The sequence below is a fragment of the Varroa destructor genome, unplaced genomic scaffold (assembly GCF_002443255.2).
Source record: "Varroa destructor unplaced genomic scaffold, Vdes_3.0 BEIS01000007.1, whole genome shotgun sequence".
Taxonomy (NCBI): Eukaryota; Metazoa; Arthropoda; class Arachnida; order Mesostigmata; family Varroidae; genus Varroa; species Varroa destructor.
The window spans coordinates 5,443,716-5,456,600 of NW_019211460.1; the positions used below are offsets into that span (position 1 = coordinate 5,443,716).

Genomic DNA, 12,885 nt, shown 5'->3' on the forward strand with positions numbered 1-12,885 from the left:
TAAAATGAAATATTTTTAGATTAGCCTGAATATTTGGGCACGAAAAACCTTAAGACCAAGTATAATTGTCCACCCCGTACCAACCAGTAAATTCAAACAAAATCGCGAATTTGCCTTTAATTCTGCAAATAAAATTGATATCCTTTACTTGTCCTTTACTTCCAGCACGTTGTCCTTTATTTGCCTCTGACTTTAGACCCATCTATCTTTTCTTACCGATTTCCTTTCCGATTATATAGCAATCGTCGGGAGGTGAGGGCTATGACTTTTAGATAACATAAGTGGCACGCAAATAAATCCGTCTGCGTTCACACTGTAACTCTGCAGACAGCTTGCATGATATCGTTTTGAACTACACATACTTGTCAAGTAAATAAATAAATAACTAAATAAAAAAAAGGCACATAATAAGAAAACTTGAATATGTAAGTACGATAATTATACTAGCGAATCGAAATGAAAAGCTCATCATATACATTCATGTATAATAGGGACGTTTTTGATTTGAACGATTATATAGCTCCGCACAAATTTATGCAGACAACCTAAAACATACGCAGATTTATGCATACTCCCTCATAGTAAGATCGTCGTTTAGGAACTGTACTTGACCGTGTTGTATTCTGAATAAGGTGACAATGATCGTGCCAAATTATGCTGTTCCAACATGTCCGTAGCTACACTACAGCTTAGGAATGTAAATAGCTTTGTTAGCGGAATTACAAAACGCTTCTGATGTTACGGGTGCTGTCGATAAGGCCAAGATGTACGCACTGCATTTAGGTTTTGCATGATCGATTTTTAAACGTAGCAGCTAACAGGTACAATGCACCATGTTAATCACTAATGCCCTCAGTAACAGCAAGTTGATTACATAGTTCTGAGACTGCTATGAATAGGAACGAGATTATAATAACAAACAATTTGCACGTTGGGAGCTCGATTCGTATCACATGGAAGTCGATCCCGACACTACACCTGTTCGAGGGCCAACCTTCCGTGTGCGTGAATGCAATGACTTGAAATGCTTTCCCAGATCATTTTTTAAAAAAAGGCGAACCATATTGTACTATAAACATACAGTGGGTCGAATACTTGCTTGGCCGGTACAGTTGTAATTTACGCTTGCTCAAAGTAAGGCGAAGAGCGTCAGTTCCGATGTAAAGTACTACGTGCGATGTTTTTTGCATCGGTTGTTGGCTATCCGTGGTAGCCTAAGTCAGGCTTTTTTAACGTCTGCTTTTATTTTAGTGGCCTGGCTAGCAACAACATGGCCGAAGTCGCAAAAGAGTTGCTTAAACCGCTAGTTGATTGGGAGTCGCCCCGGGTCACGTTCGACGAGAGGAAGGCTACGAAATGGGCTGAGGAGCGGCTAGTAGAGAAAGGGTATAGCCACCGGACCGGGTCGTGCGGCGGGCGCATATTCGTTTACAAGGAGTTACCCGGGCTCAATCTGATCAGTACAGAGGGAATATGAGAAAGCTTTAAAGTGAAGCTATGTGAAGGCCTTCTTCTAGAGCAAGCAGGCTCACCAAAAAGATGCTTTTATCGCCACAAAAAAGCTGGCGAAACGTTTAGCAAGTTTGTGAGAGCTAAGCATTTTCTTCCTAAGTAGCCAGATATGAAGCCGGCGTTCAGAGTTTTCTGAAGCAGCGTTTAAGGAACGGTAAAATTAGCGCTTCTCGCTAATTTTTCATCCCCTTGAGGGTAAGTTTCTATGTTAAGTTAGTCCGAGTGGTTCAAGACTAAATACTTCCTGGCAAGACTGATGCTACTGAATTCTGTTAATTCCGCCTTACGGGAGCGCCACGCGTTACGACTCGACGACGAAAGTCCACTCGGACCTCAAGTCTACAGCAATGCCGGTCACGAAGCGTATGATCTGGTGAGCTATCGCAAAACAGCGGTGACCTTTGTATTGTAAAAAAAACTTGAAAAATAGACGGTTTTTTACACAAACACCCTCTATCGCTAGCCGTGTTCTCAAGGGCACTCGAAGCCTTATTGTTTTACTCTTACTTAACCCAAGTGCACAGGAAACTGTTTGCCGCCTCATTGCATAACATTTTTTGGACAGAAAATATGATCTAGGACACATCAGTACATACGTGGCTGTGAAAAAGGCCAAAAATGAACGTCCCTTCCGATTCTATCGATAATGGATCTGCCTATTCACCACTAGAAAAAGGTGAATATGTTCTCTACTGGGCAGAAGAAACAGCCTAGACACCTGCGAGTATTACCGTGACAACGATGTGTATGCTAGGATGACTAGAGATCTCGTTGTATAGGCCCACTTCCGCGGACTCCTGAAAGACACCCTCAGTCGCGTTGAAAGTCAGAAATTGTGCAACCCGATAGCCAGCTTTAAATATAGTGGATTCCTATCCGAACCAGTTGGGCGCTAAAGGTTACCGGTTATGGGATCAGGACAATCCGCTGGGTAAGCGTGGTCGAGTTGTAACAAGTTGATATTACAGTTTACATATATAAGTAACTACACATCTATAGCTGTATAAGCGCAGACCGGCTGGCTATAAAGTGTTGGTTTCAATGACAAAACTGGGCCAGTTTCCTTTTACGTAAACAAGAGAAATGTAAAAACTAAAAACAGCTTGCAATTTGTCTTTGTTGGGGAGGGATGCTGCTTTGGGGAACCCGGGCCACCTTTCTTATGTGTGCCTTTTAACACGTATTGAGGCTAAACAATGTTGACTCCTGATTAGCATCAACAAACTTGTACATCGAGTTTTAGTCAAGGTCAATTTTAACGTCTCTTTTTCATTAAAATATTTATTCCAGTCTCTTAACCAGTAACCCCTCTCTGCCATCCTTTCACTTATTAACAAATTCAAGCTTACACATCAATGATGTCCACCTAAACTAAATTTTTTTTAGGTTAGGTTCATTCAGCATTTCTTGTGCTTGCCGTAATTACTCGCCATTTGTTTGATATCTGTTCATAAAACGAACACGGCCGCAAGCATTTAATCTTTGGATTTCAGTTCAGTTCAGAAGCAGTATCTTATTGTTTCACAGCTTATTTAGCAATCAATTTCTGTTTATTTTAGCCGGATTCAAACGTCCCGCCGCCCCTTGTTACTTTGAACCTACTGTTTGAAATAATGCTCAAAATTAGCCTTGATGTGAACAGTGGGCGGCGATAATGGTGATGAGGGTTAATAAGGTTGGGGTTAGGTAATAATTTGGGTTGCTAATGCGTATCTTGTTGCCATGGTAGCCATGACAATGTGGCCATTGCTGGTTCAAATTTTAACTTTGGAAAATAATTATTACGATATATTGTAACCAATGCAACTTTATAGGTCCGTTGAAAATCCCAGAGAAGTTCAGCAGGATTAATTTAAAGTATTTCCTTTTGGCTTAAATACCTGGTGTTGAAAAAGTTGCGGATAACTGTAATATTCCGAACCACTTTAGGTGTCGCAACTATGGTATAAAATAAAACGGTACTGTAGGACATCACAACTGGGAATTGAAAATAGTTTATGAGGATTAGGTGCTTGCCTGGAGAAGAAGATCAACGTCGAAAAGTGTCATTATATAAACTAGGAGGTTAATATCAGAAATAAACAAAGGTATGGTAGGTAACTCGAAGAAATGACTTATGTAAGTCCTCATAGGTAGCAAGTGTTCCCAGGAGCTTCTTTTTAGAGTAGGAAAAATGTCAAGTAGTGCGTGCATCACATGCGGCACTGGAATATTCTGGAACGTTTGACTCAACATTGCAAACTTGTCAAGAAGAATATGCAGAAACCAAAAAAAGAGTAAGACTCCTGCTTGAGAACGACGTTATGGTCAACTGGGCGCTCCAGGGTAAAAAGATATGAACAGCAATATTCGAGCGCGTAACATAAATCAAAAGCAAAAAAAATTAACAAGGCACCGACAGAGAGCAGAACCTCCCCGAATGCTGTACTAGACGAAAAGGAATCTTTTCTCCGAAGGTGAAGTAGTATTACAAATATCCACGCAGAACTAGAAATAGAATGAAGTATAAACGTAGCGAATGCTGCTATTAGACAACGCTTAAACTCTTCAGTACAGCCGCAAAAACCTACAAGTAAGAACTAGTATTATCCAATATAACTTACGTAACTTCTATAAAAGAGTGAGCTAGCAGACTTGATTTTAGCAAACTTTTCGACGAATTCGTTATGACCGATAAAGGAGCTCAGTCAGCTGTGAGTGGTCTTGTTATGTTAACACAGGTATTTTAAACTGAAGTGTGCGTGCCATGCGGTATCAAAATGGTGCTTTGCTTCTCCAAGTTGTCCAATAAGTCTTCGAGCTGATTACATACTCTTTTATACGAGATTAGTAACCATAGCACGATGTCACGATTACAAATGATGTATTGCAAACTCTGACCAGGCTTAATCTAAACCAGACGTCATAGACACCCAACCGAAAATAATTGACTTTCTAGTTCTTTCTAGTACAAATCGTGCAGGATTCCGTGTACGATTTACGAAGTTCTTCACCTCTTTTAAAATTGATAGAAATCGCTAAGTCGTTATGATAAAAGAACTCAAAAAGTCCGTGTACCACTACTGGGCGGAACTCTGACTTCGTAAAGCAAGCTCTGACAGCATTGGAGGTGAATTTAAGGTGTTCCGTATTGGATCTGGCCCTTAAATCACCGTTGTCGCCTGCGAGGATGATCACGGAGCTTCCAGGAAGGCCGAACCTTCGGAGGATACTAAGAACTGGAAGATGGAAGAAAGAATAGAAATATGAGGGGACTGCAACTCTGGTGTTCCTCCCTTCGGCAGCCCTTAACAGTATAGAGGTCTGGACTACCGGAGATTTGAAGCTAGCCCTTTTCCCTCATCGCGCTTCTACTCCATGCGTTGTCCTGCACTGAAATCAACGGACCAAGCCCGCTCTAGCAAAGGCGTCTCTGTTTTCTACTCTCATAAAATAGGCGATTTTACACCACGTCTTAAAGAGGATAACGTCATTGCCTTACTTAGCCAATGATTAAGTCTCATAGCAGCTTATTTTCGTCCGGCTGATTCGGAATGAATATACGTACTAACGAAGACACTTGCCAATGGATTTGAAATGCTGTCTTTTCATCTCGCCTGTCCTTTGATCATTACTGGCGACTTCACCGCCCGCCTGGACCAGTAGAACTTGAGCCGGCTTGTAGCCCCTAAACATACGCTCACGGAGTTTCATTGCTGGGTAGACAATCTCACCTCAACATTTTCATTGCGTAAATTTTCCTTATAATACACACAAATCTAAAATATACTATGATACATTTATATGATGACAAGATCGTAGTAGTATCAGAGAAGTGACAATACTGTAGTAGTACGATACTGCGTTTCATACTACTAATGTCACCATTGCAGCTATTCAATCCTACCATTTGTGTAAAGCATTGGAGATCTTATATATTATTCAAGCATAATAGTCAACCTCCTTTAATAAAAAAAATGAATCATTTGCAATGGTTCTCTGTTTACTCTTGAGTATTTCATGCCTTTACCTGAGACCCATGGAATTATTTTTTTGTAGAGTTGCTTATGTGAGAATATAATGCAAGTGACGTTTCCGACGTAGCGTTAAATACTGAACTCCTGTGCTTACAGTGACTTGATCCCAATACTAATAATCATGCTATTGAAAATAAATTTTAACCTTTTTTTTATACAGAACAATCCTATCAACTGAAGACTGCTTAACTAACGATCGGATATTGAAATATGCATGACCCTGTTTTAATAGTGACGAATATGAGCAACATTGAGAATGTTCTCATCAAGGCGGTATGGCAATTTAGATAGATTTAAGATCTGACTTCTCGTGCTGTGTACTAGCTAAAAGGTCACTCTACCGCTTCCATTAACCGAAAATATTATGCGGTATTTTTAATTTCGACTTTAACTTAAATTTTCTCGGTTCGGACGAAGGATCTTTGAAAGTAAAAAGTTATTTGATTACCGAAAGGTTTATTTTCTAACTGATCTTGTTACATGTCCTGCCTTTAAAATTCTGTTTTGATTATATTAGGCTTGAAAATTTGATTGTCTGATTAAAGCCACACCTTGTAGTACACACGCTCTGAAATGGGAGTCCCCACCCATCCATCGACATGCAATGAAGGAAGCTACGAATGTCCCCTATCTATCCAAGCTTAAGACTGCTGGCAGCTGCTCCTCTACTATTACCAAGATCTTTGTGAATGCTCCAATAGAACAAAAGTGACAAACGTGTTTCCTTCCTTTCTTTTTAGTGGCGGCAATGAACCCAAAACTCCTACTGATGTTGTAAGGTCCTTGTTACTCTTGCCGTCAGTCAAAGTTAACTGTCACCTAACTCTCATCTCATATTGTGTTTTGCCAAAAAAATGTTAAAACTAGGTGTATTTTTTGCTGTTTCGTTTTTTCTATTCGACATCACTGCTGCTCAACTGCTGAAGCAGTGTTCGAAGCTCTTAAGGCATACCATATAGGTTCTCTTTTATTCCTCCAACTACGGTAATTAAACTTAGCATTCTCTAATAAGCTCTGTCGATTGAATTTGTCTTTGAACTTTCCGTTGCTACTTGCACTATTTCTTCTAAGTTCGTATCTTCTCATGCTATATTTATTTATTCATACATGGCACTAACATGGCTTGCGGTAACCCTCTTCCTATCTAAGGTTTTCCAGGAGTGTATTCTTTTTAATTATTATCCTATTCAGAGGCTTTTTAGATCATCCCTCCACATGTACGGTTTATGTTTACGTTGCTTAAGAGATCAACTTATCATGGTTCATGGTGGAGTATATCAAGTGTTTAATGGTGGGTGACATTTAACAATCGGCGTCTTTTGCGGTGTTACTAAAGTTTTTGATGATCTTAAGGACCATTTACTTAGTAATATGACTGAGTCAAAAAGATATGGATTATTAGAAACTTGGTTTTTATCACCTAGAGGCCTATTCGTGATTGGACCTATGACATCATATTCCTCTGCTGGTCCGCTTAAGAACGAAATCAAGCGCTTAACGATAATGTCAATGGTGCAGAAGGCTTTTGGTGATTAAGTCGAGTGTATAAATTGTGCTGATGGTTTTAGGACGGATGAGAAGAATGCTTTTAGCTCCATTTTGTTCTGGGTAAGCTATCATAGAAAGTAAGGACAAAAACGGGACTGCCGATGCGTACTTAATGAACTCGTATAAAAATTAGATACGTCACACAAGTCATGTTAGACCGCTTCGGAAAATCGTCTAGAGGTGAGAAAGCTTGCAGCGAAGATTAAGCCAGAGAACCTGATTTTCAGCCTAATATAGACCGATCAGAAACTCCTGTAGAAAAATGTGGATATATCTAAAAAGAAGTTGGATTTACTTCAATGCATTATTACGCAAGACGAGATCTGGGTATTGGGTATGGTAAGGAGCAGAAGCGTCTTACGAACGTCTGAGCCAAAGAAACTGAGCAACTTGACGCGTAAACGCCGAGTGATTGTACGGTGACGCAAAAAAAAACGTTTAATGTTGTTTCCAAGAGGCTTGAGTTCTGGGAGGATAAGTCGCAAATTCTTTGCCCTGATAATACACTCACTATATGCGTTGGGATAAGTTCGCTGTTTGTGTTGCCTCAATTTTATACTCACCAAATCATGCTTCTGTGACTTTTCCTCTTTCCAATGCTCAAGAAACACCTGAAAAGAAAAAGCTTTGCGACGAAATCTAATAAAAACGACGATTTCCAGACTAATAACATGTATCCCGTTATTATTATTCGACCATTCGCGGACGACATAAGTTTTTTTTCATAAGGTAAATAAACGTTTTGTTACTCCAGATCTTAAGAAACCAAATCTTCTTCTAGCATTAACGGTTTGAGTCGGTACAGGGCTATTAAGGATTCCTCAGTTTATGTTGTTGCTTAGCTATTCTTGCTCTATCGACATTTAGAGGGGCGTCTATTCAAAATTTGGCGTGTTCTGACGTAACTCTATGTACTTTTTTTTTCATTTTCGTTCTGATATGCAAAATACATTAGAATTCAAGTTGAAAATCTGTAGTTCGGCGGAAAGTTATTTTAGAGACCGATCAAACTTCAGCCGAATTTCTACAGGGCTACGCTACACTAGATTTGAGCAACGTTCTCCATACATAACACTACATTGAAGTTCCAGCAATATGGTGAGGTCTGTTACGACGTCAGTGTATTGCAACTACAGAACTAAACAATTAGTTGTTCCCCGTACCTGAAATGTTGATTCTGGATGTATCGCAGCATCATCAAAGACGTTCGGTCCGTGACACAATATACTCCTTTCCATAATATACGTTTATTTTGACTAAGCGACTAAACACAGATTGTGACTTTTGCACTTTACTCATAGTAGCGTTGTCTCATTCAAAAAATGTAAATTTTGGTGCCGGGCACTTCGTCGCATCACCGTTTACTGTGTCATCGCCTTTTTGGACTGGCAACAAATAAAACCCTTAGAAGGGTCCCTAGAAGAACTTAGCCATTTTTATCGATCCATGTTGAATTTAGAAAGTATTCATCTGTTTTTCGCTCCCACACCAGACCTAGGGTTGCTGTTATTGTCCTTAATGCCTTTTGCAAGAGTGATGTTTCTTTTGGTATAAGCGCGGTTTAACTACCTGTCGTAGTTGTCTAAAGAAATTATTTAGTCTGTTTTATTTTATTTAAGTTTAGAATACATTAATATAATTATCTTTTTCCATCACAGGGAAATATAGCAGTGAATCGGCACAAGTGAAAGCTAGTTCAGCATGTTAGTTGTTCTAAAAAATTTCAAAGCATATTTTTACAAACCGTGTAGCGGGGAATCGTTTTCGAAGAAAATTAATTATAGTTAAACAGATTATCTTACTTGAGGAAGCAAGGAAATTAACCACCCTTGGAATTTAATACTAGAATGAAGCTCGAGCCTTTTTGTAGTTCAAATATGTTTAATCATAGGGTGATAATGTTAGATGTTTTGAGTAAAAATACGCACTTTTCTAATTAATTGCGTACGAAATATAAAATCTTTACAAATTATAGCATAACCACTCTATAACCTATGAAATTTATTTCTTATTATGGCCTGATCACAAGAAAATGTCGTTTGAGATATCAAACGGTTAATACGTACCTCTACAGGTAGGGCAGCAGGCTTTAGCAGTAACCATTTGTCTGGAAAAGGGGCATGCCATGACGGGGCAAGCTTCCCGTTGGCAAGTTATGCTGCCTTCCTGAAATACATACAAAGATGATACCGGTATTATTCGAAAGGTAGCCCCGTCTAGTATATTTTAACAAAGATATTTCGTCATAGCACGTTCAAGTGGGCTTCTTGCTGCATCTAAATTTGAATGTCAAGTGCAGTTCAAGGTTATTCCCATATAGTGTCACCATTAAAATCGCATCTACTGTGACGAGGTCTACCTTTAAGCAAATAAAAAGCGGTCTAATCTGCCGAGAATCTCCTGCGCAGAGCTGTGGCCGTTCGCTGCTCGCTCTGAACCAAACACGTATGGTGCTTCTAAATTCTTACTACAACGCCTTTCTGGGTACGCTGAATTGGCTGCTTCACTTTCAGGAGTCTTGTATCAAAATTGTCGACTTTTATACAAACGTACATACTCTTGCAATGATATGTAAGCATCCTTGACTCTACAATGGCCGCCTGACTTAATGTATGCAGAACTGTTAAACCGAGCATAATTTGAGAATAAAAAGAAACATTCAAAATATAATCTACTAACTACTAAAAGTCTTGGATATCGGGTTCTGTCCGACCTAAATCAACTCCTTAGGCCTTAATGATTTTTTGATGGGCTCTATAATATCGCCCTGGAAAGAGCAGTGTGGTAGGCGAGGTCGACTGGACAGATACTTTTGTCCCTAGAAGACAGAGTTTGTTTTGCCCATACGAAATAATATAAATTAATCAGCGACAAAGCGAGCACGGGGCAAAGCCCGCACATCCGCACTGTCTACTTTATTAACTACTAGAGATCGGGGTCGAATCGAAAACGACCTTTTAAACTAATTGGATTAAGCTGATTTTATGTGCATCGCTAGGAATTCACTCTGGGAGTATCTGCGAGAAAGAGAGAAACGATTGGCCAAATGCATTTGATAGAAAAATTTTCCCACAAAGCTTAATGATAGCTTGGTTGGTTGTAAGCGGACAGTGAAAACTTTCCTTCATCTTTCACGTTAAAAACAACACCGCACCAGCATTCAGAAGCACCAAGGCTGTACTACTATGCTATTAAATGTACAATTTTATAATTCTGTGAAAATTGTGTTGCATAAATAAGTGTGCTCAACTTGTGCTGCGTGAAGAACTGTGCGTAAACTATATTGTGAAAGAAGCTATTAGATTATACGCGAGCGTTGTCGTTACACTCAAAAGCCTACCTGCCTGCGTCGCATTGCCGAGGCGTCGCTGATCGAAAGCCGCCGCTCTTAGGAACCAGGCCACGAAGGGAGCATGGAGAAGCACAGCAAACGTCCGAGCCTTTTCCCATTGTCTGTCCGGGCACTTTCCGAGCCACGGGTCTACCGCAACCGCCCGATGGTCTGGACCGCCCCGATAGATATGTCCCACCTCCGAGTCCGACCTACAAGGGCAGCCGGATACCAACTCGAGGTCTACTGAGGTCCCACCCATGTACGAGACACAGAGCCTTCTGATGCGCCCGTCAATAACCCCCATTTACACAACCAAGCCCTACTTAGCCACATACCTATTAAGATTCTTATGACGTCCTCAGGCCTGGATCGACGAAGTACGAACGAAACCAGCTTCCTGCCGGCGAGTGTCAGCCTAATAAACAGGGTGTGCCATACATGTAAAGCCCTATTGCTCAGAGTAAGAAATAATTTTTACCGCATGGAATGCAAATTAATGAGTAACACTAATTTGCTCACGGAACTCAATGCGCCATGCAGAATCAGCATGTCTGCTGTCAAGGCGTTTGGTGCAACTTGCAGACAATACACTGTTTCAAATGGCGAAAGCGGGTCCTGAGGATACTTACAATGCTGTCCTAGTCATGTAACAGATCCTCTATCACTACATAGATTCACCAATGTCAGCACATGTCGATTTCTTAAAAGATATTTTCTAATGACTTTGAAGAGGCCATCGGATGCCGGCTACAGATTATGAATCGTTTCAAATTTTACGCTATCATTAAAATCCTACTTGTTGTGCTTCGACGCGCGAATGCCCTGTATACTTCACTTCAACGCAATAAAGGAACACATCTGCGACGTGCGCGAAACTAGTATTACTCCGGAATATGGACCACTAGGAACATGCAGCCGCACCTACGCGTACAGCATAATATGTCTGGCCGGTGCATTTAACTATCTGCAGCATCCCGCCGAAGATTGAGTCAGAAAACCTGCATTGTATTTAATGCAGTCAATAGTTTTTCCAGGCAACGGTCTCTCACTAAACGAACCGATAATGGTAATAACCTAGTTCTCTTGAGAAAGCGTACGTTTCAATATTTAAAGCCAGCCCGCGACACATGGCGAAACATAGGCAAGATGCCATGATGTACATTAGTTCGTTCAGTTATACTTCATTGCTTACAATCATGATGTCTAACGCGCACTGATCAGATATACACTGAGCAGTATATATTATTGCCAGCTCCCCGAGAGTCAAAGACTCGAGGATCGGCCAGACTTTATCGGGCGAGTGTTTCGGTTTAGATAAGCTCTTCATACGCCATTCCATGCTGTAACCTGTGTGTTACTGTTTATCTAGTAATTAAAGAATATCCGAAAAAGAGAGATCCCGCATATCTATGCTTATTTTGACTTGATCAGCAAACGAGAGTTCCAACCACGCCAAGCTTGTGATGCAAATCCCGTATCCAATGTAGAACTCAAAACTTTACAGGTTAATATTAAGGTATAGAGTAGCCGTTGTCAACTCCAGGTTCGACTTTGTTTCGCAATGAGCATACGCAAAGCACAAAGCAAAATTCGAAATAAGGTACTTATTTTTCTCAAAGAACGATGGCTTCTACCTTACTCTTATCTGTGTTGTGAGTCCAGAAATAATATCTCCAAAAATGCACCGCCACGAGAGATACTGTGATGTGCAATCTCTTGTACTGAGCGATTTTACGAACATGATTGACAGGCCATTAGGTTTCCGTTACTGTTTTCAAAATCGACCTGCGGGGCACCTCTCCCACATTACTGCATTTTTCTTACTCAGGTACGTAGATCACTGGGATGCTTTTGACGGGTAACCACTCAAGCGTGGAGGCTGAAGAACTTACTGCACCTATAATTCCTTCAGCGTTCTTCACATATTATGTCTCCTGCCTCATGGGGAAGGACGAAGCCAGCCAGGTCTTTTACGACCAGTTTTTATTGTATCTTCATTTAATTCAACTGTTTAAATATTTTACCTGATCGTAGAAAAAATTAGATTTTTTTTCCACAAATCTTAATGTCAATTTATAATGAATCGTAAACAAACAACAAAAACGTCTTTTCCATTTCCCACGTTTGAAAACAGTGCCTCGAGATATTTCCAATGCGTGAACAAATTTGCTCAGCTAGTGTTGCTAAATTGTGAATGAATTGAAGTTACCTCTATTATGAATGTAATTAGCCTTTCACCTCTACACAAGGATAATAAAATGTATTTAATAGAGGCAGGGGTAGTCCGCGGATAGCAGTTTTTGCTGAAACTTGTGTGTTTATTCGTCAGTTCAAAAAAAAACCTGTAGTGCGGTTGGATTGGGCTGATTTTTGGTAGGCCGCTAGAACTGTATCCCAGGAAGAGTTGCGCTTAAGATAGAACTGATCGTGTGTTAGTCTTATCTTACGAAGAATTGGTTTTCTCATACAAATAGG

General features: G+C 40.2%; 1 protein-coding gene across 5 annotated transcripts in view; it reads right to left on the bottom strand.

Moving 5' to 3' along the window:
• LOC111253836 (BMP-binding endothelial regulator protein-like) overlaps nt 1–12,885 on the bottom strand; it is a 118,248-nt gene that overhangs the window by 43,756 nt on the left and 61,607 nt on the right. For all 5 annotated transcript variants that reach the window (XM_086974156.1, XM_022813924.2, XM_022813923.2 and 2 more), the window contains one exon: nt 9,143–9,242. In XM_086974156.1, coding sequence (XP_086830282.1) covers nt 9,143–9,242 — 100 coding nt within the window. The remainder of the gene's footprint in view (nt 1–9,142; nt 9,243–12,885) is intronic.